Source organism: Camelina sativa, chromosome 4 (genome assembly GCF_030686135.1).
Source record: "Camelina sativa cultivar CO46 ecotype springtype chromosome 4, ASM3068613v1".
In the NCBI taxonomy this organism is placed as follows: domain Eukaryota; kingdom Viridiplantae; phylum Streptophyta; class Magnoliopsida; order Brassicales; family Brassicaceae; genus Camelina; species Camelina sativa.
Window position 1 is genome coordinate 18,153,110 of NC_141883.1, and position 23,672 is coordinate 18,176,781.

General features: G+C 37.3%; 4 protein-coding genes, 1 non-coding gene and 2 pseudogenes across 10 annotated transcripts; 2 read left to right on the forward strand and 5 right to left on the reverse strand.

Moving 5' to 3' along the window:
- The first annotated feature begins 407 nt into the window (after positions 1-407).
- Positions 408-514, forward strand: LOC147945923 (small nucleolar RNA R71). The gene has a single exon (XR_015597813.1). It is a non-coding gene; the product is annotated as a small nucleolar RNA R71 (small nucleolar RNA).
- A 2,967-nt stretch (positions 515-3,481) lies between these two features.
- LOC104780459 (U-box domain-containing protein 13-like) lies at positions 3,482-6,711 on the reverse strand. Its single transcript, XM_010504959.2, has 4 exons — positions 6,089-6,711; positions 5,714-5,830; positions 5,039-5,488; positions 3,482-4,948 (listed from the first exon to the last, which is right to left on the reverse strand). Exons 1-4 carry the CDS (start codon positions 6,356-6,358, stop codon positions 3,812-3,814), a joined length of 1,974 nt encoding a protein of 657 aa, XP_010503261.1. The 5' UTR covers positions 6,359-6,711; the 3' UTR covers positions 3,482-3,811.
- Positions 6,712-9,255: 2,544 nt separating this feature from the next.
- On the forward strand, positions 9,256-11,510 carry LOC104780460 (actin-12). Its single transcript, XM_010504960.2, has 5 exons — positions 9,256-9,673; positions 9,878-9,947; positions 10,021-10,414; positions 10,509-11,122; positions 11,219-11,510. The coding sequence occupies exons 2-5, from the start codon at positions 9,888-9,890 to the stop codon at positions 11,282-11,284; spliced, it is 1,134 nt and encodes a 377-aa protein (XP_010503262.1). The 5' UTR covers positions 9,256-9,673; positions 9,878-9,887; the 3' UTR covers positions 11,285-11,510.
- A 759-nt stretch (positions 11,511-12,269) lies between these two features.
- On the reverse strand, positions 12,270-15,742 carry LOC104780462 (disease resistance protein RPP13 pseudogene; annotated as a pseudogene). Its single transcript, XR_015596815.1, has one exon. The product of XR_015596815.1 is annotated as a disease resistance protein RPP13 pseudogene (transcript).
- Positions 15,743-15,877: 135 nt separating this feature from the next.
- LOC104780461 (uncharacterized) lies at positions 15,878-17,474 on the reverse strand. The gene is made up of 4 exons (XM_010504962.3): positions 17,124-17,474; positions 16,909-17,031; positions 16,602-16,763; positions 15,878-16,492 (listed from the first exon to the last, which is right to left on the reverse strand). Exons 1-4 carry the CDS (start codon positions 17,270-17,272, stop codon positions 16,006-16,008), a joined length of 921 nt encoding a protein of 306 aa, XP_010503264.1. The 5' UTR covers positions 17,273-17,474; the 3' UTR covers positions 15,878-16,005.
- A 141-nt stretch (positions 17,475-17,615) lies between these two features.
- Positions 17,616-20,640, reverse strand: LOC104780463 (fasciclin-like arabinogalactan protein 4). 5 transcript variants are annotated; one of them, XM_087510286.1, is made up of 3 exons: positions 20,473-20,640; positions 18,461-19,822; positions 17,616-17,994 (listed from the first exon to the last, which is right to left on the reverse strand). In XM_087510286.1, the coding sequence occupies exons 2-3, from the start codon at positions 19,727-19,729 to the stop codon at positions 17,953-17,955; spliced, it is 1,311 nt and encodes a 436-aa protein (XP_087366412.1). In that variant the 5' UTR covers positions 19,730-19,822; positions 20,473-20,640; the 3' UTR covers positions 17,616-17,952. The 5 variants fall into 5 exon arrangements, with proteins under 5 accessions (XP_087366412.1, XP_087366414.1, XP_087366413.1 ...); XM_087510288.1 differs by having other exon boundaries at positions 17,616-17,988; positions 20,473-20,589; XM_087510287.1 differs by lacking the exon at positions 20,473-20,640 and having other exon boundaries at positions 17,616-17,988; positions 18,461-20,304.
- A 626-nt stretch (positions 20,641-21,266) lies between these two features.
- Positions 21,267-22,392, reverse strand: LOC104783839 (glucan endo-1,3-beta-glucosidase pseudogene; annotated as a pseudogene).
- Between the last annotated feature and the right edge of the window lie 1,280 nt (positions 22,393-23,672).

Below are 23,672 nucleotides of genomic sequence, written 5' to 3' on the forward strand. Positions count from 1 at the left end.
ATGACAGATTCGGGTTTGGTTTATAGTTGTTGTACCCTTTGTTGTAACCACCTCGGTTGTTGATGTAGTTCACATCCTCTAGTTGAGCACTCTCCCCATCTTGTTGCTGAAACGGGTCTTCCTCTGAGATTGCATGGACATGCTGCTGCTGGTTGAGGAGCTTATCCAACTTGTCATTGAGGGCTTTCATGTCTCTCTTGTACTTGGCATCATTCTCTCCAGTAGAGCGTATAGTGCGATCATACTCCTCACTGTAATGCCCATCAGATTGAGCCAAGTTCTCTACTAGATCCCAACCTTCATCGACATCCTTGTTGAGGAAGTTTCCATTACTAGCGGTGTCCAGCAACATCCGTATCTTAGGGACTACACCTCGGTACAGTGTACTTAGCAATGAAGCATTGCTGAAGCCATGATGAGGGCATCTATTTGTGTATCCCTTGAAACGTTCCTAAGCTTCACTGAACGTCTCATTGCTTTTCTGAACAAAGCTGGAAATGTCATTTCGCAGCCTTGCGGTTCTGGAATTGGAGATGAATTTGGCTAGAAACGTCTTTTTGCATGCTTTCCAAGTGGTGATGGACTCCTTGGGAAGTGATTTCTCCTAGATGTGTACTTTGTCTCCCAAAGAGAATAGGAAAAACCGGAGATTGAATCCATCTTCATTAACTCCATTTATCTTGGTTAGGCTACAGAGCCTATCAAACTCATCTAGATGATCCAATGGGTCCTCCATTGGCAGTCCGTGAAACTTGTTGCTCTGAATCATCTGGATGAGACTACTCTTGATCTCAAAGTTGTTGTTTTGAACAGTAGGTGGCACAATGCCATGTCTTTGAGTGTGAGTAGATGGAGCATCTCCTGCTCCTATGTTGGTCCTCTCTTGAGGAGCTTGTGGACCATTCTGATTATTCATGACCTCCTCAATTGTAGTTGGTTGTGGTTGTTGGACTTGTTGTTGACGTAGTAGCCTAGGTCTATCGATGTTGTCGATAAAAGGACTCAAGTGTTGGCTACCTTTGGATCGTGTTTGCATGCACAATCAGTTGACCGAGTGAGTACACGAGGGTCTACTCGATCCAGGTGATCGAATGACGGGTCGGGTGGGTTCTCGGTTTGTACCTGAAATGCAAAACAAACAAACACAAAAGTAAACAAGTCAGTAACGAACCTAAGTATATAATAGAACTTGATCTAGCAAGTGCTGAAATCTTAAACGTAGCAAATTAAATTCAACCAAATGGCAACGATGCCAAATTGATAATAGGATTTTTACCCAGGGTATCAATTCCCTATGCAGTTGTAGTACAAAGGGTTATCAATCCAAATGGTTGTTATGCTAGTAGATAAGATATGATCAGAACAGACAAGTCAAGCCAAGCAATAGTTGGGGTTTGATCTAACAATCCTAAAATAATTATAAGAAAATAAATAATCAAGAACCACACGACCTAAGTACTCGATGCGAGCATTTGAGTACAGGATCGGGTGGAGTGATCAGGTAAAGAAGAAGAGTAAGAACAGCTCGAAGGTGTACACGAAGCTGGTGATCGAGTACCAGTTCGGGTATAGGGTCGAGTTATGAATAAAAACGTAAACAATCAAGATACGAAAGTTCCTAAAGATGGGGTAATCGACTCCTAAGTGTTCCTGACCAGCATGGATGTCCTACATGCCTCAAGCAAATATTCCCTAGATAGTGAATCTCTAAAACCTTGTTAAAACACTCTCGTGATAGAAACAATCAACCTTGATCACTCCCCTACCCAACTCTCGTTGGAGAAACATGACCAAGCAGGCAATACAAACTGATTCATTATTGTCAATAAACTCTTATACATCTAATCTCTTAGGCTAAGTGAGTAAATCTCTAGTATTGATTGATTCAAGCATTATAACAACATCTCTCGATGGCAAAACACCCTAGATCTACTCTCAACCTCTCGGTCAGAAAATAGCATTAAGAACACCAATCTAGAAAGAAATTTATATAACATAAACAATCAAGTTAAGACATCCTAACCGATCAAGAACACATATTTGTCTATCCCATCCCTAGAAACTTTGTTTCACTACTCAGATCTCATTGCAGAAAGCATAAAAACACATATAAACGAAAATTGCATTGTATTGAAAATAGAAATAGAGTAGAAGAGTACAGAATCGAAATCTAGAAGAATAGCAAAAAGAAAATGAAAATAAATCCTAACAAAGTGGAAAAAGAGTTTGGATCGCTCAGTTTTTCTCCCAGAAGCTCTCGCTCTCTGTTCTGAGGGTCTGCGGCGTGCTAGGGCGAGAGGAAGAAGAGGGTGTTTTATATATGGAAACCCTTTAAACCTAGCTGCCCGAGGGTCTGCTCGAGGCGGTGCTCGAAGATGTGGTCGGGTTACTCCTCGGATAGGTTTTCGGGTTGTTTTTCCTGCCCTTGGATCCTCTTCGATCGGGTTGAGGTTCGGACTGTTCTTCCTGCTCCATAGCTCCTTCGGGTACATGCTCGGATTCAGTGCCGTGCCAATGATTCGAGAGGCTTGGGGCGAAATTTTGTAATGTAAAATTTTAGAAAACTTAACTAACAATATATCATCTAAAATTCGTGTTAAAATAAAATTTATAGAGTTTTTGAATCAAATACTAAGAATTATAAAAGATGATAACAAAAAGATTAATGATAATGATGATAAAGTTCAAATTTGTAGTTAAAAACAATTAAACATTGAAATTAACTGAATAAATCTATAAAAAAAAATATTTGTCAAATGTGGCCTAAAAAAATATGATCAAGGATGTGGCCTAGGGCTATTGCCCCATTTTTTATTAAGTAAGCACGGCACTGCTCGGATTTGACCTTGTTTCTCCCCATTTTAGGCTCTAAAGCATCTGTTTTCATCCAAAATATGCAAATGCAAGAATGCAACACCTTAAATGGTCTAAATGTGGATTCCTACAGTTAATGACCTAAAAACGCTAAAATTAGTAGTATATATAATGCAAAATATGGACAAAAATGGATGCCGAAAACATGTAAACTAGAGAGTTATCAGTTTAATTTTGAGAATATTTTCTAAACATTAATACGGAAAGGATTCTTATTCAAGCTTAAGGTTTTGTGCTTTTATTATTTATTCCTTCTTATTTTCCTGATTTCTTGCCTCTTAGTATTTCTCGTAGTTGTAATCTAAAGGCTTTTCAAAAGTCATAACAATTTCCATAGATTCATCCAAAATCATCTGATTTGTCTAGAAATCAAATCGCCAAAAAAAAGGAACAGAAAAATTGGACTATGTTGGGGAGTTTTAATTTGTTGCTGAACTGTATAATATTGAGTTTTTTTATGTGGAAGGTTCATTTGAAAAGAAAACAAATGGCGGGTTTGAAGGTTTTTAAAGCAATTTTTCGATTTGAATGGATTGAGGTTTTGAATCTGTTCATGAAAAACAAGAGTCTGCATTTTGTACAATCAATATCTCCAAATGCTATTAAGTGGTGTGAACAGAGATCTTCTTGTATTGAAAACAAAAAACCTCGTGGAAATGATTACAAACATAAAATGTTACAATGATACAAGTTGACGTGTATGTATGCATATTTGCTTTCCTCTCCTGTGAACCGGATTGCTCCGTCCACGCAAAGGTATCACCATAAAGTTAAAAAAAAAAAAATAGATCGGAGGAGGAGGCCATCTTTCCTCTTCTGCATCTACAGTGAAGCCTACCTCGAGGGAGGATCGAGTAGCGGAAAAAGAAAAGTGAGAATAATAAACATACGTACGTAGAAGGGATGACCAGAGCACCAAAACAAAGAACAATCTTTTTTAAGTATCAGTAGCTTCTGTAGTGGATGCTGGTTCAGCAGCTTCTTCGGTTTGTGACTGTGCCATTTCCTTCTGCTGTTCAGGGAGACGGCTGATGCGTTCAAGTAATTGTGCTGCTTTTCGTTTCCCTCTATCTGTCCCATTTTCAGCTAAATCTATCAATGGACCCATAAGGCCAAGTTTCTGTGCTTCGACAAGATGTTGTGGGTCTCCAGAACAGAGGTGGACTAGAACCGCAGCTGCGTTCTCTTTGTTTCTAGGCGTGCCAGTTCTAATGAACGCAACTAGACTCGGGACTGCATCAGAGGATCCTATGATTGCCTTCCCTTCGGGATGGCTAGAGAGAATGGCCAAAATTGCAAGCGCCTCGTCAACCATTCCGCTTCCAGGCTCTGTCAAGAGTCTGGTCAACGTGGGAATCACTCCTGCACGTATGGCTTTTCCTTTGTTTCCTTGGTATATGCAAAGGTTAAAGAGTGCAGTAGCGGCATCTTTCTTGCCTCTTTGTGTACCTTCATTAAGCAGTACAACGAGTGGGGGAATCGCTCCCAAGGCACCGATAGTCACTTTGTTTTCATCAATCACTGATAGACTGAAAAGTGTAGCCGCCGCATTCTCTCTGGCTTCCATGCTTCCTTTCTTGAGTACTTGAACTATACCAGGAATAGCTCCAGCAGAAACAATGGCTCCTTTGTTGTTCTCACATATGGAGAGGTTTAAAAGAGCTGTTACTGAATGTTCTTGGATACGAGAATCAGGAGTTGAGAGTAGGCCTACGAGAAGAGGTATGGCTCCAGCTTCAGCTATGGCCACGCGGTTGTCTGCATTTCGTTTTGCAAGAAGGCGGATTTCTCCAGCTGCAGACCGTTGGTCCTCGGGGTTTCCGTAAGCGAGTCTCCACATTAGATCTTCGATCTTGTTTGCTTCTGCTGGAGACGAGAATGACGATACTTTTCTAGGTCTGTAACTGCTTGGTGGCTTTGGAGGCTCAATATCGTTGGCCTCGCACCACTGAGCTATGAGACTACGGAGAACATAGTTTGGTGTGAGGGTTGTACTTGTTAGCGCCTGCTGTGTTTTTGGACATGTTGAATGTCCACCTTCTATCCACTTCTCAATACAGGTGCGTTCGTAGGTCTGTACATAGAAGAGAACATGCTTCTATAGTTAAATCTTAGAAGATCGCAGAGATATATTTGAAGGAGCTGAAGTTGAAGTGAACTATACCTGCCCTGATGAAACAATAACTGGATCCCTCATCATTTCCAGCGATATCGGACAGCGGAAATCATCAGGAATCACGGGTATCTTCTGACTTGCTACCGTAGAAGTTTGTCCATTGTTTCTCGAGTTAACCCCTAGTTTCTGCTCCTCGCCGTTGTCATCCTCAGTCTGCACAAAATCCTTAATCATCTTCAGAATCATTGCCATCTCCTCAATGTTTGCACCGACGTCTCCACCGCTCGAAGCAACCATTTCATGCAGAGCCACTGATTCTTGAGCTAGGTCAGGAATCTCCATAAGATGTAACTTCTTTGCAACCCGCTCTAGGGCAGGCTGATAAGAATCTACATCACTACTTTTATTACACAGCAACTGAAGATCTTCATATAGTTCATCATCTGATACATCTACTCTTCCTTTCGCTCGCCTAAACTGGCTGAGAACCAGCTCAACCTACAACACAACAAATACGCTATGAAATACGCAAACATCCGAATTTTATGAACCCGCTAAAGTTACTAACTACAGTTGATTTCAATACACATCCTAAGATTCCCATGTGTTAATTGGTGGTAGTTTCTAGCATCTCAGCTCATTGTAAATAAACTGATATCAAGAACTCATTCTACGTAGCTACTAGTCATATCTTCAGAACTGATCATAGAGACACTGGCGTACCTGTTCTCTAACTTCATCCGAAATGTCGAGATCCTCATACTGAATCTGGCTCAAAGACTGTTCTAACTTAACACACACCTCCAGCAATTTACTTGTCACTTGTTCCCTCTCCATGACCTACAAGAAACATCTCTCGTGTCAACATCTTCACTATCAGAACCACAAATTCTCAACAACTTCCACAGATCAAAATCTAACATCTAATCAAAAATTCAAGAAGCATTGATATCATCACTCAATACTATAATACCATAAGCAAATAAAAAAACAAAGCACATGGCTCAGGCTCATTCAATGACAACACCAATTCGTCAAATCAACAGATCTAATCAAAACTAAATGCCAAAATAAAAATCGGAAACCACAAAGACGAACCAGATAAATCTTGCTCCCTTCGCTGCAGAATTTGAGATAATCCTTAGCAGAACTCATCGCTTCTTTCAAACCAACCAAATTAGCCAAAGTAACTTCGCTGATCGGCTCGTTGCTTTCTCTAATTTCCTCAAACATAGGAACAAGCAGCTTCAATCTCCTCGCTAGATTATAACAAAGCTTCTTCACCGTAATCCTGTAATCGGAAATCGCCGCAATCTCGTTAACTACATCGATTAAGCTCTGCGCAGCAGTAGCTTTCTCTTCCTCCATTTTTATTGATTCTTTTTTATAAAAAAAAAAAAAACTTCCGATTTATGGATCCGATCTAGTCTGTATATATTGGTGAAGCTTTTCTTCTTCTTCTTCCAAATAAGGTGGAGAGATCTTTCCCGTTTTGGAATCTAAGTGGCGAGATTCGAGCTTAAACGAAGAAGAGAACCATTTGCAGAAGTGCGAAAGAGAGAGAGATTTCTGAGAAAGAGAGAGAGAGAGAGAGAGAGAGAGAGAGAGAGAGAAGACGAGGACTTTTCCCAAACCGACGTTGTTTAGCTGACGGCTTTTGGTTTATTTTGCAAGTTGTGCGCTTCTTTCCCTCGGCTTAACCCTTAAACCGGAGTTAAGGTTTCAGACCGGGATCGATTAAGATTGTATATGTTTATTTATTGTCATTAAATATAAAGTATTGTTTGACAAAAAAAATATATATATATGTATTATCTTTTAAATGATTCTTATATAAATATTACAATTTATTTTGTGAAAATTTTAATACTTTATAAATTATTTAATTCTATAAAAAAAATTAACAAATCGAATTGAATATATGTTTATTTAGTGGATTTGTGGTCATACTAAAAAAAACTGAACCGTGAGTGATTGGGTTCGGTTTTGGTTTTCTTCAAAAACATGTTAAGTTACAGAATTATTAAAAATATTTTGGTTTAATTTGTTTTAAAATCGTAAAACCGTTCGATTATTTTGGGTTTCTAATTTTTCATTATAGGACCACATATTTGGTTAGTGTTTCATCATTTTGGGTTTCTTATTTAGCATTTTTAAAATTGTAAACATTTATTTTTTGGTTGTCGTAGAAGAAAAAAATTGTTAATGAATTTAAATCTTTTGGATTTACCAATAATGGAAGAATAAAAAAACAACTGATACTTCCTCTCTCTGTCTCTCTCTAATCATGCAAGAAAATGTTTTCTTTATAACTAAAATTAGTTATAAAAACATTGGACAACGAAATTATCCCGGTATAGTTCTTTCTTTTGATCTAATCCATCTTCTTTTAAACCTTTTCTTTAACATGTTTCTTGTTATTAGGTAAGTTATTAAGCTTTTTTTTAAATGCGTAATTTTCTAAAAGAGATCTATAAAAACGTGATTACCTCGAAAAGGGAATACACTAGTTAGATAAGTGCATCGATCAACATGACAACATGGATGAATGTTCGCTTTGATTGTGGGATGATAAAAGTTAAATACACTAGAAAAGTCAAAATCCAATCTAAAAATCCCCCCCCCCCCCCCCCCCCCCCGGGTTGTCTCCACATTCCGTAACCCCTATACCAAAAAGTCAATTTTATTTTCTTGATTGAGATTGATTCACTATATAGTTAAAATAAATATTTTCTCCTAAAAATTGTTAAGCCACAGAATAGAAACACTAAAAAGACACACTCTGGAAATAAAGATTTTATTTTGTAACCTTTTTTTTATTAAAAGTCTTGAATAATATATAGATACTAGATTAAGATCCATGCTGAAATTTATTTTATTTATATTGTAATTTTATATAAAATATAATTTATGCGGTTGTTTTTTAAAGTTTTTTTGGATACAACATTATGCAATAAAATAATATATGCAATAAAATAATATGCTAAATATGATTGCTTGAAAAAAGATACATATTTTGTAAGTTTTATATTGTTAATGATTCTAGATAAGTACCCGTGCTATAACACTAGTTAAATTTTATTTTATACAAAATTTTATATATTTTTTATTTTAAAATAAAAATTTAATATGTTGTATTAAGTTATATATGTGAAGTTATTTCAACAATGTATATTCTACATCATGACCTCAATGTTATTATAAGACATAATTTTGTAAATTTGAATTTAAATATTCAAATTTTGATCCATGTAAATTTTTTAATTCAATATTTCTACAGAATAATATTACTAAAGCTTAAATATTTTATAGATTAAACAATTTATATATGTTTTTAAAAATTCAACTTATGGTATATCCGTAAATAAAACTATTTTTTAATTATAATAAATAATATGATAATTTTTTTGTTTCACAAAATAGACTCATATATAAAAATGAGAGGTGAGTATAATGATAATTAACAAATTAATATGTTAAGTTAGATATCAAAAGATTTTATTTGATGAATAATTTAATAAAAGAATTTAATATGGTAAGTTAGATAATATGATTCTTTAGAATATTCTCTTTAAGATTTTCGGTATAATCTATTTGTAACCAATTAATCTATTATTAATGTATAACCTATTTGTAACTAACTTATTAAAATTATATAGTTTACAAAACAATGTTGTGTATTTCCATTTTATTATAAAGGGGATGCTAATGGTGTTTCTCAAATAAAGAAGCTAAGCTGATGATTTTAAGTGGAAAAAATATGTAGTCAATTAAAAATAATCTTTAATAAAACAAAATATGTAGTAAATTAGAACTAAGAATAGTTTTATATACTAAAAAGAAAATAGATTATTTATCAACAGACACTGTTATTTGTTTTTTGTTTTTATGGACAAAACACTGTTATTTGTTATTTTCATTAATCTCATCGATTCTTTTGTAAGAAACTATAGTAATCAAAACTATAAGAAGCAATAGCAATTGTCCAATTGAACAAACACACACTAAGGTCTCATGTCAAATAATTAAATCTCATGCACATGCTTAATTATTTTACTTCCACATATCTCCATCATCATTATCACATTTGTCAATGACCGCTATCATCATTACTCCCAGTCTTCCCCAACTTTTCAGCAATTTTCACATACCACACCCACTGCCACTAAGATCCTTTTTACTTTTTAAATTATAGTTTTGGAATTTTGGATAGCACTCTTTTACTCAGAGCACTTTAATATTGGAAGAAAGAATAATTACAAGAAAGAGATGTTTATCTAAAATTTCAAAGAAAAATGAAATCTGACTTTTTTAAGTGAAGGAAACACAAAACTCTTATGATGATGGTTTTTTAACTTATTTCTTTTTTCCAAGGCCCAAAGGAGCTCATGGCTTGTTCGGTGACCCGATTCTTCCGGTAAAACAGACCCTGAAACCATATTCTTCGGTCAGATTGGTGGTCTCTTATATTTTTCTCAAGCCAAAAATAGCTGGAGACGTGTCAATAGAGGCTGAGATATTGGTCTTAAGAAGAAAAACTAATGGCTCAGATCAGTTTACGGTCGAACGATATTAAGGGGCTAAGTTGCTTCCCTTCTGCAGAAATTTTTGAAAACCCATTTCAGGACGGGGCGTTTCAATATTCCTGAAGCCTCTTTCTCTTCTTCAACGTAAATTCATCAGGTAAGATACATAATGCTATTTTCTTTGTTTATTTGGTGTCAAAACGTTCATATCTTGAACAAGGAAAATGTAACGTTAAATGTGTTAGATTATGTAATACGTAATGCGAGATTTCTCTACGAGGCTAAATTGTGATATTTTGGATCTTATTAATTATGGAATAGGCTTTTAACCATATATTGATGTTTTTGTTATTTTTTCTAGAGATTGAAAAATGGCAGACGGTGAAGATATTCAGCCGCTCGTATGTGATAACGGGACTGGAATGGTCAAGGTAACGCATCTCCAGATGATTAACAAAAACAAGATTTGAATGTTATTGATACAATTCAAATCTTTGCATATAGGCTGGTTTTGCAGGTGATGATGCTCCAAGAGCTGTATTCCCAAGTATTGTTGGTCGTCCACGTCACACGGGAGTGATGGTTGGAATGGGACAAAAGGATGCATATGTTGGAGATGAGGCACAGTCGAAACGTGGTATCTTGACTCTCAAGTATCCAATCGAACATGGTATTGTTAACAATTGGGATGACATGGAGAAAATTTGGCATCACACTTTTTATAACGAGCTGCGTGTTGCGCCTGAAGAGCATCCGGTTCTGCTAACCGAAGCGCCGCTTAATCCCAAGGCTAATCGTGAGAAGATGACACAGATCATGTTTGAAACTTTTAACACTCCTGCTATGTATGTTGCCATTCAAGCTGTTCTCTCCCTCTATGCCAGTGGTCGTACTACTGGTCAGTACACTCATTTTTACTGTTTGGGTCGATGTTCACATCCCTAGTTATTCTCTATTGATTTCTCTCGTTATTTTTTAATTTTGTTGGTTAGGTATTGTTTTGGACTCTGGAGATGGTGTGAGCCACACGGTTCCAATCTACGAGGGCTATGCACTTCCACACGCAATCCTGCGTCTTGATCTTGCAGGCCGTGACCTGACCGACCATCTCATGAAAATCCTGACAGAGCGTGGTTACTCCTTCACCACAACTGCTGAGCGTGAGATTGTTAGAGACATGAAGGAGAAGCTCTCCTACATTGCCTTAGATTACGAGCAAGAGCTCGAGACTTCCAAAACAAGCTCATCCGTCGAGAAGAGCTTTGAGCTGCCTGATGGTCAAGTGATAACCATCGGGGCAGAGCGTTTCCGGTGCCCTGAAGTCCTGTTCCAGCCATCCATGATCGGAATGGAAAATCCTGGAATACATGAAACTACTTACAACTCAATCATGAAATGTGATGTGGATATCAGGAAGGATCTTTATGGAAACATTGTGCTCAGTGGTGGAACCACAATGTTCGGCGGGATTGGTGACAGGATGAGTAAAGAGATCACTGCGTTGGCTCCAAGTAGTATGAAGATCAAAGTGGTTGCTCCACCAGAAAGGAAGTACAGTGTTTGGATCGGTGGCTCTATCTTGGCCTCTCTCAGTACTTTCCAGCAGGTAAATTACTTGCTGTACATACAAATCTAATTAGTACATAAAGTCTATGAGTGTTTCGGTGTATACATTGTTACAAAAATGTGTGTAAATCTGCAGATGTGGATTGCGAAAGCCGAGTATGATGAATCTGGACCGTCGATCGTCCACAGGAAGTGCTTCTGATCAAATATCAAGTAAAACAAGTGCGGTAAAATTTTTGATAATCATTTTTTCACCTTGAAGCCAGTTTCTATAATTTACTTGCAACTTTTCTATTTTTGTGTTTCTTTTTCTTCTTCTCTCCCTCATTGTTCATTTTAATCTTGCTTTTGAAGCAAATCAAGTTAAACAAAACAGATCAGTCATTGACAGAATGTTATTATTCTATATATGTATATCTTCTTTTGAATTTCCTCTCTGTCTCTGCCAATTGTTTCTAAGCTTGGACCTCAATTCCATTTAAATCTTTTCAATATGTGTTCTCATCAAGCAATGAAACGATCTGTATAAATTACTCTCACCATACGTAAATGGATGGTTCCCGTCTTCTTCGGCTAGAAACAAGCAAGAAGTGGGTTTTTTTTTACTGTACATTTTCATCATCTTTAGAAGATAGTAGTCAAGAAACAATGGCACTCTTTTCTCACAACAAAAACTCACAATAATCAAACTTTAATTTTAGAATCAGGAAAATTACATCTATTAGCATCAGCAGACGGTTCAAGAAAGCCATTTCTAAATTCTAACAAAGATCATCATCATCATCAGACTCTATCAGCGCGAAATTACGATGCTTTCGTTCTTGAGAAACCTTAGACTCTATACAGCTTTTTTTTGAGAATTAAGATTCACTCATACATGTTGTTATCTATTAAGTAAGAAAGTCTGCACATATAACTCATAAAGACTCTGAGCTGAGATTCCTTATGGGAAAGGCTGTATATAACATCGTGATCATTTGTTTCTTGATAAATCTTCAGCCAGAGAGCACAAGTGATATGATCAAGATAAGTGTATGCCTCAATTTTGTTGGCAGACCAATGAAAATAAAGATATTTATCATATAAAGGTAGGATTTTATTCATCTATACGTTCTCATTTTTTTTGTTGACTCTCTTTCAGCACATGCTTTTGTCTTATCTTGTTAGTATGTAATTACTGTCAGACATAGAAAAGACGTTTTATGTAGCAAACTTATATATGTTAAAACATGTAGGAGAAAATGACTATTTAAAGACATAAAACTTTAAGGCCTGGTTCACATGTTGCCCTGTTTCTTGTAGCTCATAATTCATCGGCAGCAGTTACGTTTCGTAGAACGTTTCGTAGATTTGAATAAAAGCTCGGAATCGGTTTGGAATTATCAGGTGGCAGTATTGTACTTTGGTGCTTAGTTTCAGCTGAATCAAATTGGGCATGGCCTGTTCTTCTATCTGCAACACACCTAATTTTTCTATGAACAATTGAAGCTTCCTCAACCGACCAAAACCTTGTTCTCTGATGCTCATCTTGCCTCCCACTAAATCACAAGTTTTCAAAATCAGATCTTCCAGTCTCGGCAATTTCTGCAGAATAGGCATTAGGTCTTCCTCGAGATTTATTCCAACAAGTGTCACAGATTCAAGAGTTTGTGATATCACATCCATGGACCTAACTGCTTCTTCCGATTCCAACGATAATCTGATGTTTCTCAGCTTCAGAACACGAAGATTTCTCAGTTTACTTAAGGAAGCCCAGCACACAGTATCTCTTCCTTGCCCCACACGGTTTTCATAAATCTCCAAGTCCCGAAGATTTATGAGCAACTCATGTTTTAGTTTGCTCCAGTTGTAGGATGAGATAGACCTCAAGGTCTGAAGGTTCATTGCGTCGCTTATTAGAAAGTCTCCCAAGAAATTTCCTACGACATGCCTCAGTGATGTGAGCTTACGGAGATCGATTGTTTGTATGAAGGAATCATTGCCAGATGTATCTAGCGTTTGTAGAAACCGTAAATTAGAGATGAAAGCTGGTAAATTTTTTACACGAGTATCAGCAATCCCAAAGTACCTCAAGTGGATTAAATCCCCGACCACATCTGGGAAACTCAATGTAATAACTCCTTTTTGAATAAAATGAACCCCTCCAAGATTAAGCACTCGAAGTAGCTTCATGTTCAAGTTAGTGGTTTTAACATTAACCCTCGATTCTCCAAAGAAGAGGAAGGATCGCATCCTTTTGTTCATACGTTTCTCAGAAAAGTATTTGTTGATGATCTGATGGTTAACCACTTCCCTTCTGCAACAAGTATGTTGTGCCACATGATCGTTATAAACGTTTACAAAGTTTAGCTCTTTAGATTTTTTGATAGCCACGTCTCTCAGAAGATCATGGATTCTACAAGTCATCACTTTTCCTCTTTCTACTCTCACTGCTTCCACTAAGCTTCTGTCTATCAGCTCTTCGATGTAGTACCGAGCCACATCTTCCATCATCATCTCTTCATCCCCTTGTATAAACCCTTCTGCTACAAGTAACTGTATCAACTTCTCTACCTCAATCTCATAGTCCTCAGGGAAGATACTAAGGTAAAGAAAGCAAAGTTTCAACTCTTGTCGCATCTCCTTGAGGCTTAGATCACACAAAGTGGAAACATGAATGGAGTTATCCTTTAGCCGTCTCCATAAACTGTTACACACATCATTCCACTCGCTTGGACTCTTCCTCGACAAAAGCCCCGAAAGAACGACTATAGCAAGTGGTAATCCACTGCATTTTTGAACCATTTCTTTTCCGATTTTCCGCAGATCTTCATCAACCCATTCCATATTTATGAATGCTTTCTGTTCAAACAACTTCCAGCTTTCTTCAAACGTCAAGAATCTTAACTTATGAGCATAGAATCTCCCGTCCACGCCTTCAGCAACAGCTCTAATACGGGTAGTGATGATGACTATACATCCTTCTTCATGGCTGCAAGGTAACGCTCTCTTTAAACTCTCCCACGCTTCTCGCTCCCATATATCATCTACCACCACCAGATATTTTTTCCCTTCTAAAATACCATGAAGGTAAACTTCTAATTCCTCCTCTGTAAACTTCCTGATCTTCTCCAACTCTTTCACAGAAGCCACCCCCAAAGATCTAATGATCCTCATAAGTATATCTCCAGTTTTATACTCTTGAGAAACATAAGTCCAAGCGCGGTATTCGAATCTTCTCTTCACTTCCTCTGAGTTGTAGAGCTTCCTAGCAAGTGCAGTCTTTCCGAGACCTCCCATACCGAAGATCGAGATAATAAATCTATTGTACTCTCTCTCATCGAGAAGCTTTTCCAATAAAATCTTAGCATCATCTTCCAAACCAACTACAAGCTCTTCTTGATCAATAGATCGAGCACGTCGAAGCTCCCGTACCCTTAAACTTAAATTACTCTCTCCTCCTCGACGCTCACTGAAGTTTCCTATGCCATAAGTCTCCCGCTTGCGAGTAACATCCAAGATTCTTCTCTTGAGGATTCTGATATCATCAACTATGTTGTACGCATCTATCTTCCTGCCTATTTTGTTGGTCAATCTTTTCAAACCACGTCTTTGTGATCTTTCCTCGAGTTTCAGAAAATAGGTGTCCAAAACATCCTCGACGTCATAAGCAATATCTAAAACCAGTTTTGTCCACTCTTTCGAAACCTCATCTTCTTGTTCTCGCGCTTCAACATCCTTGAGATAACCTTGGATGCACGTCAACTCTGTCTTTAGGTCTTCTAGATCATCTTTGACTACCATCAACATTGATGTTTCTTCAATGAGATAGTTGCCTATCTTTCCCACAACGAATCCCGTGATAGCATCTACCATCTTCACTATATGGATATGAATCCAATCCACGGATATATCACAGTAAGCACAAGACTTTATTGAATGTGAGATTTATCTCTAAAAACTGGAGAAGATTTTTCTAAAGAGCATGAAAAAAAAATCAACTCAGTTTTAAAACTAACAAAAGAACAGACCAAACGAGAATACTTTGGGAATTTGTCAATTTTGGCTGCTAAAGGAGATCCACCGACAATTTAAAGAGAGAATTAACCCTTATGGCTTTTTATTTCTTTGTGTCGTCGACTTGATTTCGGAAACATTCATACTTGACTTGTATACATTTAATGAAATTTGAAATTTCTTCGTCTCCTACATTTTATCTTTGCAATCATGCATATTTTGTCGTTTATGTCCAGAATAATTCAAGTAGACCTGGGTGGAAGACCAGCTGGGTGGAAGTTTCAATCTCTCATTTCTCAACTTGTCATACTATCTTTCGTGAAAGTTTCAATTTTTCATATGTATGTTCCCACCTCACATTTTAGCTGAGATTTATGTGACTGTTAAAGTGTATATACTTTAGGGATTTAGAGTCTATAGATTTTTGTTCAAACCAAACATATATAACATCTCTATCACCTTGAAACTCATGAGAAACATTTTTCTCTGAGAAAAATGTTCAAAGCTACGAGTGAGAGTATACTTGTCTTAATTATATTATAGCTTAGTGCTTTTGTGTATAATAATACTGTGTGATAAATTGTTACAAAATGTGTGTGATCCAAATTTGCAGATGTGATTGTCAATTGCGGAAGCCAAGTATGAACGGATATGGACCACAGGAAGTGCTTTTAGACCAAAATACCAAGTAAAACAAGTGAGCTATAACTACTTACTTTTCTATTTGTGTTCTTTTATTCTTGTCCCTCATTGTTCATTTTAATCTTGTTTTCGAAGCAAATCGACTTAAAAACAGATCAGTCATTAACAGAAGTGTTATTATTATATATGTATGCATATTGGTATACACACATTATCTTCTTCTTGAGTTTTCTCTCTTTTACACAACCGCGATTTCATTTTAAAAATTATCAATCTGCGTTCTCATCAAGCTATGAGACTACTACTGTATGCTTTATTTTCGCCATCCGTAAATGGATGGTTCTCGTCTTCGTCCGCTAGATCTTGACCATCCCGTTTATTACAACCCAAAAGTGGGTTTACCTCTGTCTTCTCATCATCTTCAGGATTCATATTTTCTTTCATACCTGTCCTAGACTCCTCGTTCTGATCAGTTACCAGCGGCTGAGGAAAGAGACTGGTTTCATTAGAAGAAACCATTGAGTTGTTCTCTTGGTCATCCTCATTGTACTTGGTAAAGTTGGAATTGCATTTCCTATAGACTGGAGAATCTTGTAAGACTTCATTCTCTGACATACAACGAGATGAAGACTTGTGGTCAAAGCTACCGAAACCTTTAATCTCTCGAGATAACTCACGAGCACGCTTCCTCTCTTCCTTGAGCAATTCCCCTTTCTCAAGTAGCTTTAACACCTTCTCTGCTTTCTTTCTAACAGCTAATCCCCAATTGAACCTGCCCCACAAAAAAAAAACCAATTGTCTTAAGAAGATCGACACTGCAAACAAAGTTCTGTTCAAACCAAACATGATCCGCCTTAAAACCTTCTAAGTAAAACAAGTACCCTTTCTCATCGATGCGTTGGAAAGTTTCCATTTGAGAGATAACATCTATATCGCATTGAAACTCATCCGAGACACTCTCTGGTCCGTGAGTGAGCAAATGTTCAATAACTATGAGTGAGTTGTAAGCTATTCTCCAGTTTCTCTTATCAAACCTTGCCAATCTAATTTACACCAAACAACACACAGATCCACATCTCAGTAACATAATACATGGCATGTCCTACTATTAAGTAAAAAATTATAGACTAATCACCGATTTAATCCAAACTTGGCAATATATGATAACTGAATTAGGAATAATGAAACCTTTTGTGCAAAACATCAACGATCCGCAAATAATCTTCAAACTCGAAAGCAGCCTTAGAAATGGATCCTAAGGTTTGTGTATTTGGCCCCCATGATTCACCATCCGTAGCTTCCTCGGTCATTCTTCAACCAAATTTGTTCAAATCATAAATTACATACACATAAATCAAGAATCCTTAAGAAAAGAGATAAAGCACAAAAAACACAAAACTAACAGTTGAAGAGGAGTGACATCAGTGAGAGCCAAACGCGCAGTTTTGAGCTTCTCTTTGAAGAAGAAAGAAGCTTGTTTCTTCAACTCAAGGAACGATGGTGTTCCCATGGCGATGCTGCTGCTGCTTCTGTTTTTGCTCATCATCGACATCTCTTAAGAAAGAGAGAGAGAAGAGAGATGTTTTTGAAACTACTATTTCATAGTGTTGGGTTAGTTCAAAAACCATAGATATATTCAAGATTGGTCATTGAATATAGGGACAACAAAAACGTTAATTTAATCAAGAAAAGTCCAAATCTGTGATCCAAAAAGGTCCTCAAGTTTGAAAATTCGAAAGATCATTTACTTATTTGTTACGTCGGGAAAAGTCAAGCACTATGGTACCACCAAATTACCATAAATTCTAACATCAATTTCCCTAACCGATCCGATAGTGAATCATTTTTTTTATAACTAGTAGTAAGACATTAAAAAAGTTCCAAAAAAATTAACATTTGAAAACGAATACTATAATTTATTCTGTTTATAAAAATTCATGCTGATGTTTTTGGTCGGCTACAAAAAAATACTGATCTAAGGTTTTTTTTGTTAAGATAAGGTTATATAAAAAAGAACAGATAAACACGGTAGTAGAGTGCGAGCGACCGCAGAGTATTGTGACTCTCATCTTTTTTCAGAGTCAGTGAAGTGAATAAGGTTAGAGTTAGATCTGACCGGACACCCCACACGCGCGGCTAAGTGAACTAGATCTCAAGATCCAACGGCTCTGGATAACCCGTAAATCTAGCGAGAACTTGACCTGAAGAGATAGCAGATCTGGACCGTCGGTGTCAACTTGGTACGAGTACGACCCACACAAGACACAACTGCACCTGTCACGCATTTACTGTATATTATTCCTGCTGAGCTAATTCACTGATTTATTTAGATTCCTCCATTCTTATTCTCTTATTCACTTCCGTAGAAAATTTCACCACTTGATAAAATTAAAATCTAATTGTATTGGTAGTAGAATACACACCTTTTCACAAAGCTGAATTATACCAAATATTTTAGGTTGACAAAAAAAAAAAAAAAAAAAGAGATTTTGATGGAAGACCAACAAAAGAGAAAATAAAAAATAAAGGATTTTTTTTAGACATGGGTTTTACCCAAAATTGCCCAATCAAATCCAAATTTACATGGGAAAGTGAATTTGTTTTTTTCCTCAGACTAATAAAATAACATTATGACGTAGAATAAATATATAAACCCTCGTGAAAAAAAAAATCCAGTAAAAATAAATAAAGCCCTAATCGAAGGCAAAACATTTATGTGATTAAAAAAAAAAAATCATACCAAAAGATAACAAAATGCTATACACCAACAACACCACCACCACCACAAGGCTAATGAACCAAGTGGTCTTTTAACCGCGCCGGAAGAAACTATCTCACGCGGTGGTGATACTAATCGCGACGGTTGCTCATCAGAACTCTCCGGCGACAAAGAGATCTCTTGTGGAGGAGCCGGGGCAACGGGTTGACCCGACTTCGGAAACAGTTCTTTAGGCAAAAGAACTTTGGATACTCCGAAAACAGAAACCGGGTTTTGATCAAATGCCGTTTGTGTCACGACAGCTAAAACCACACCCGAATTGATCGTTACGATTGACCCGTTAACCCGGGAGATGTTGAGCGTGTATGAACCGGCTCCCATTTCTTCGGTTGCTAATGTCGGTTGAACCGGATTGGTTATTGATTCGAGCGAACCGAGAGTGTAGTATGAATGTAGCACATGGAACTTTAACACAAAGGCTTTTTGCTCCGCCGGTAGAGACTGGAGGTTAACGTTGGAAGGGAGATCGGAGAAGGCCGAATCGGTGGGGACGAAGACTGTGATTCCGGCGCCACGTTCGTCGTTTTCGAATTCCGTTATGACTCCGGAGGCGACGAGGAGGGAGAGAGCGACGTTGAAGTTGTGTCCATTGATTAGTATCTGAGTGAGGTTGATTCCCGCTGGTGGAGGGGAGAGAGACGTCGATGTCGGCGGTGGAGTGAGAGTCTCCGATGCGGTGATATCGATTCCGGTGGGGACGATGAGTGAGTCGACGGAGAGGACGGTTATGTTTGGAGGTTTCGTTTCTAGCAGCTTTAAAACGGTGACGTTTTTGGTGCTCGGAGATCCGATCGTGACTGATCCTGAAGCCGGGTCACGGGTCACGTTAACGGATCCGGATCCGAAGAATGTACGGCCGGAAGCTTCGTAGAGAGTGGTGACGGCGGCGCCTGAAGGTGGGATACGTCGTAGATCGGAATCTGAGAGGAACTGAAGGAGGACATGGAAGCGGAGGAGATCCGCGAGCGTTGAAGGAGGTAAGCGGCGCGTGAGGTCCACGGAAGCGGAGGAGAATTGAGAATTGGGAACGGCGAGGAGGGTTAGCGAGTTTCTACCGGAGAGTTCGGCAGCGATGCCGGAAGAGACGAGGAGGTTGGAGAAAGAAGATAGGTTAGGGAAAGAAGAGAGGACGGCGGTGACGTTGATGGCGGCGGCGGTGGAGGATAAGAGGAGAAGTAAATAAGCTAATGCGGGGAGGGTAAAATGGGAAAGTGAGATTACGTTCGCCATTTATTTTTTTCGAGTTAGGTCATGAGATTGAGTAAAGGAGAAGAACAAGGAGTGAGTGGATGATGGATAGAGAGAGAAGGGAGTGGTGTGAGTCTGAAGAGTTTTGGTTAGGGCTGGGCAAAATAACCGATAACCAAATAACCGACCGAAACCTAACCGAAAAAAACTAAACCGAACCGAACCGAAATTCTTCAAATACTCGAATGGTTAGTAAAAATCTATATCCAAACTAACCGAAACCGAACCGAACCGAACCGACAATTAAATGGTTAACCGAAATATCCGAAAACCTAGAAGATATCAAATATTATATACTTAATATTATGCAAAACTATAAAATAAACTTAAAATATAAATTATTTCTAGATTCAAAACAATTAAATATTTTAAATAATCAATATATGTAAATGTTATTATTTTGAATTTACAAAGTTAAATACTATTTTGTAAAATTGAATCAATATTTTTCCCTTTTTTGTATTTTTGTTATTGTATATTTGGTTAATTTTGGTTATATTCGGTTAGTTTTGGTTATATTTGGTTTATTTGGTTAATGTTAATATAATTTATGTTAGTTATGGTTATTTATTTAAATAACCAAACCGAAACCGAACCGAAAGAAACCGAACCGAACTAAACCGAAATTTCATAAATATGCAAATGGTTACTATATTACTATATCCAAAATAACCGAAACCGAATACAACCGAACCGAAATCGAATGGTTAACCGAATGCCCAAGCCTAGTTTTGGTGGAGACGAAATAAAAAATTAGAGATACATCTTTGGAGAATTTTGTGACGCGCGGTGTTAAGGGGAGTTAAAGTTCACGCGCAGGACAAAACAGATGTCATTGTGTCAGAGAGATGCTTTTGTGGACACTTCTAGTCTTGTAGTGATTAGATTTTGGTGAGCAAAATTATTAGATTGAAAATTTATTTATATAATTTTGGGTGGTGCCCACGTGGGGTATAGTTTTTTTTTATAATAATAATGTCATTAAAGTTTTTTTCGTTTGCATGTGAAGTTTATTTATAGCTGTGCAGTCTGTTAAAATCTTGATCTCCCACTAGAAACGTTTTGTGGAGTAATTGATTTGGTTGGTAGTATTAGTTTGTATAGTTAGATGAATTGTTTGAACTTGTGGTCGATAAATTATATTTTGTCATCTAACGTCCGTCGGCGATTATCAAATGATTGTTTGACAGATAAATAAAACTCATTGATGATGAAAAATTGTCTTCTCCTTCTACATCATATTTACGATCAATTATATAGTTTGGGTGGATCTGTCAATCAAATGACATCTATCTATCAAGAAATAGTAAAATTGGCATTTCAAAAGATTGATCAAGGCGGATTCTTCCTCTCCAAGTACGATTAGTATACTGGGCTACCTGGAATAAAATTAAGCTAATAGATCTATAAAAAGCCTAAGCCCATCAGGCCCAGTAAAAGTAGGGTTTAAGATGCAGAGAACTAGGGAGGCGATGAAGAACTGAATCTGTTGTTTGTGTAGACGAGTTGGCGAAAAAATGGACGCAAACATGATGGCTGGACTAGATGGTCTTCCTGAAGAAGACAAAGCACAAATGAAGCACCTAGATGACGTTTATATCAGTTTTTCATGATACCGACATCGTAAACCGGGGTGAAGTCCGGTTTGAACAAACCAAAATTTTGCTCGGAAATCGAAGGTTTGAGGTTCTCGTTGAAGAGAGCGAATATGCAAGTCTCGAAAACCCGGTTTGGCATCAATGGAGTTCTCCTACCGGAATTCACATGCTTTATATAAGGTTCCGGTTGTATGTAGCCGCATAATCTAAACCAACGCCGGTCTGGTTCGGTTCACCAGCTGAAGGCCAACCGGTTTCAGCCACAACGATGTCCACGTCTCCGTACCCGATCCGTTTCATAGCGGAGTAAACCGCGTCAAGCTGAGCGTCGAACATGTTAGTGTAGTTTAACTTCGTAACTGTGTCAACGACGACTACGTCGTTTGAGTTAAAGAGTGCGTAGTTTAATGTTTCGGGTCTGAACCCGAAATATGGGTACGGGTTAACCATAAAGGGAGACTTTGTGCGGTTATGGAAGTCGAGGATTGGAGCGAAGATGGCTTTCTCGTAGCCTCTCCGAAACTTTCCGGAGCTAGGTGGTTCGGAGGAGCCTGAGAGGATACCGAGCGAGTGAGGCGTCGAGACTAAGATCCCAGTGACGTTAGCGAGGTGTAATGCTAACGTAAGTGCCTCCATGGCGGGAAGGAGATGACCGATGAGTGTTCTGTCGGATGTGGCGATGAGTTCGTTTCCGACAGCGATGTAACGGATCGAGGTTGCCGGTAGGAAAGGGAGGAGGTTGTACGAGAGCCATGAACGTGCGTTAGGAAGCTTGGAGAGGGAAACGATGTCGGAGTTTGGGATCGTGACGGTGAGAGAGATCCCGGTGATGCCTGAAAATGCAGCGAGGATGTCGGCGTTTGCGTCGAAGATTTTGACGTGGTTGATGTTTGTTTTTGTTTTGATGAAGTTGACGACTTGGTGAGGCGATGGGAGGTTGTTGGCCACCGTGCCGTAGTTTACGCCGACGTGATATGCGGCGGAGAAGGGAAGGATGAGCGAGAGAATCAGGAAGAGAAGTACATGAACAACTTGACCTCTCATCATGATATCGTGAAATGATTTATTAGAGTAACTTCCACGTTTAGCAAAACTTACTACTAGGAGTTATTTTTTGAAGAGCAGGTCATGTTCGTTTGATTGTAGAGCCAGTGAGCGAGTGGCTGATTAATTGATGGTTTTTTAATCAGTAAAATTAGAGATTTTAAATTAATTACATTCGATAAGATATTATGAGAACTGCTCTGAAGACTCTGGCACCGACGTTGTTCTTCCAATGTGGATTGCATTTCTCTAAAATCCAAGTTTTTAAACCGAATCCGACTCGATTTTTCTTTGGTCAACCCAGTTTATTTTAGATTTTTATATATTTGTTTTGTAGTATCTATTTTTTTTTGGGAATTTATATATGCTTGTTTTAGATTTCGTTTTAGCCTCATAAGTTTTTTCTTCAAAAACACTTGTATGAATCTTTGTCATTTACTTTTTTATCATATTTTTTCTTTTAGATTTCTTATTCCTTTTAGTCATGTTAAATCAAAGATCAAACCTATTGTTTGTGTTATCATGATTCTTAGTTAGTAGTCCCTTAAAACCTCTTGGGTACGGTAGATTTTAGATGATTAAGAGTTGAATTGTGGAATTTATTTTTATATTATACTTTATTAGGTGTTGATTGGTTCGTCCATTATCACCCGCGAATGTTAGTAGATGATTAAGTTGTTAACTAGCGTTAATAGTTAATACCAATCGCAAAAACCATTTTATACCGCTTTGAACCGGTCGAAATCGATAGATTTTGAATAGTTCTTTCAAACGATAGTGGGTGTGTCAAAAAAGAAAAAAAATATAAAATATAAAGAATCATTCTTTAACTTTATTTTTACAATATGAATAATTATTTTGTTTCACTATAAAGTTTATTTGTTTAATATTTAAATACTTATTTAGTAATTATTTATGATTTTTCTTTGCTAATCATGTTTAAAACTTTTTCATAATATTGATGTTGTATACATTTTGATAATTATATATTATAGGGAAAATCACATTTTAAACATTTAAATTGTCATTGAGTAGCACTTTAAACCTTGAGATATTTTCACTAACACTATAAACCTTTAAAATGATTTCATTAACACTTTAAACCTTAAAACTAATTTTCCTGTTTGTACCGCCACGAAAGATGACGGAACAGTAATATCCGTTAACGTGAAATAGTTAAACTATGTTGGTTTGATTTAAATACTTATTTAATTAATTTAATTATTTATGACGAATGATAAAAAAAAAAATATACATCAAAACGAAAAAAATGAAAAATCAGA

Bases quoted from the DNA above. Each gene is read 5' to 3' on its own strand.
- LOC104780460 (XM_010504960.2), top strand. From the start codon at position 9,888: ATGGCAGACGGTGAAGATATTCAGCCGCTCGTATGTGATAACGGGACT. The intron at 10,415-10,508 runs GTCAGTACACTC...TTTGTTGGTTAG, and splicing joins TGCCAGTGGTCGTACTACTG to GTATTGTTTTGGACTCTGGA. The intron at 11,123-11,218 runs GTAAATTACTTG...GTAAATCTGCAG, and splicing joins CTCTCAGTACTTTCCAGCAG to ATGTGGATTGCGAAAGCCGA.
- LOC104780459 (XM_010504959.2), bottom strand. From the start codon at position 6,358: ATGGAGGAAGAGAAAGCTACTGCTGCGCAGAGCTTAATCGATGTAGTT. The intron at 5,831-6,088 runs GTTCGTCTTTGT...TGTTTCTTGTAG, and splicing joins AAGGGAGCAAGATTTATCTG to GTCATGGAGAGGGAACAAGT. The intron at 5,489-5,713 runs GTACGCCAGTGT...GTTGTGTTGTAG, and splicing joins CGGATGAAGTTAGAGAACAG to GTTGAGCTGGTTCTCAGCCA.
- LOC104780463 (XM_087510286.1), bottom strand. From the start codon at position 19,729: ATGGCGAACGTAATCTCACTTTCCCATTTTACCCTCCCCGCATTAGCT. The intron at 17,995-18,460 runs GTATGATTTTTT...AATGCGTGACAG, and splicing joins TAGCATTTTGTTATCTTTTG to GTGCAGTTGTGTCTTGTGTG.
- LOC104780461 (XM_010504962.3), bottom strand. From the start codon at position 17,272: ATGTCGATGATGAGCAAAAACAGAAGCAGCAGCAGCATCGCCATGGGA. The intron at 16,764-16,908 runs GTTTCATTATTC...GGTGTAAATTAG, and splicing joins GTTGATGTTTTGCACAAAAG to ATTGGCAAGGTTTGATAAGA. The intron at 16,493-16,601 runs GTACTTGTTTTA...TTTGTGGGGCAG, and splicing joins CAACGCATCGATGAGAAAGG to GTTCAATTGGGGATTAGCTG.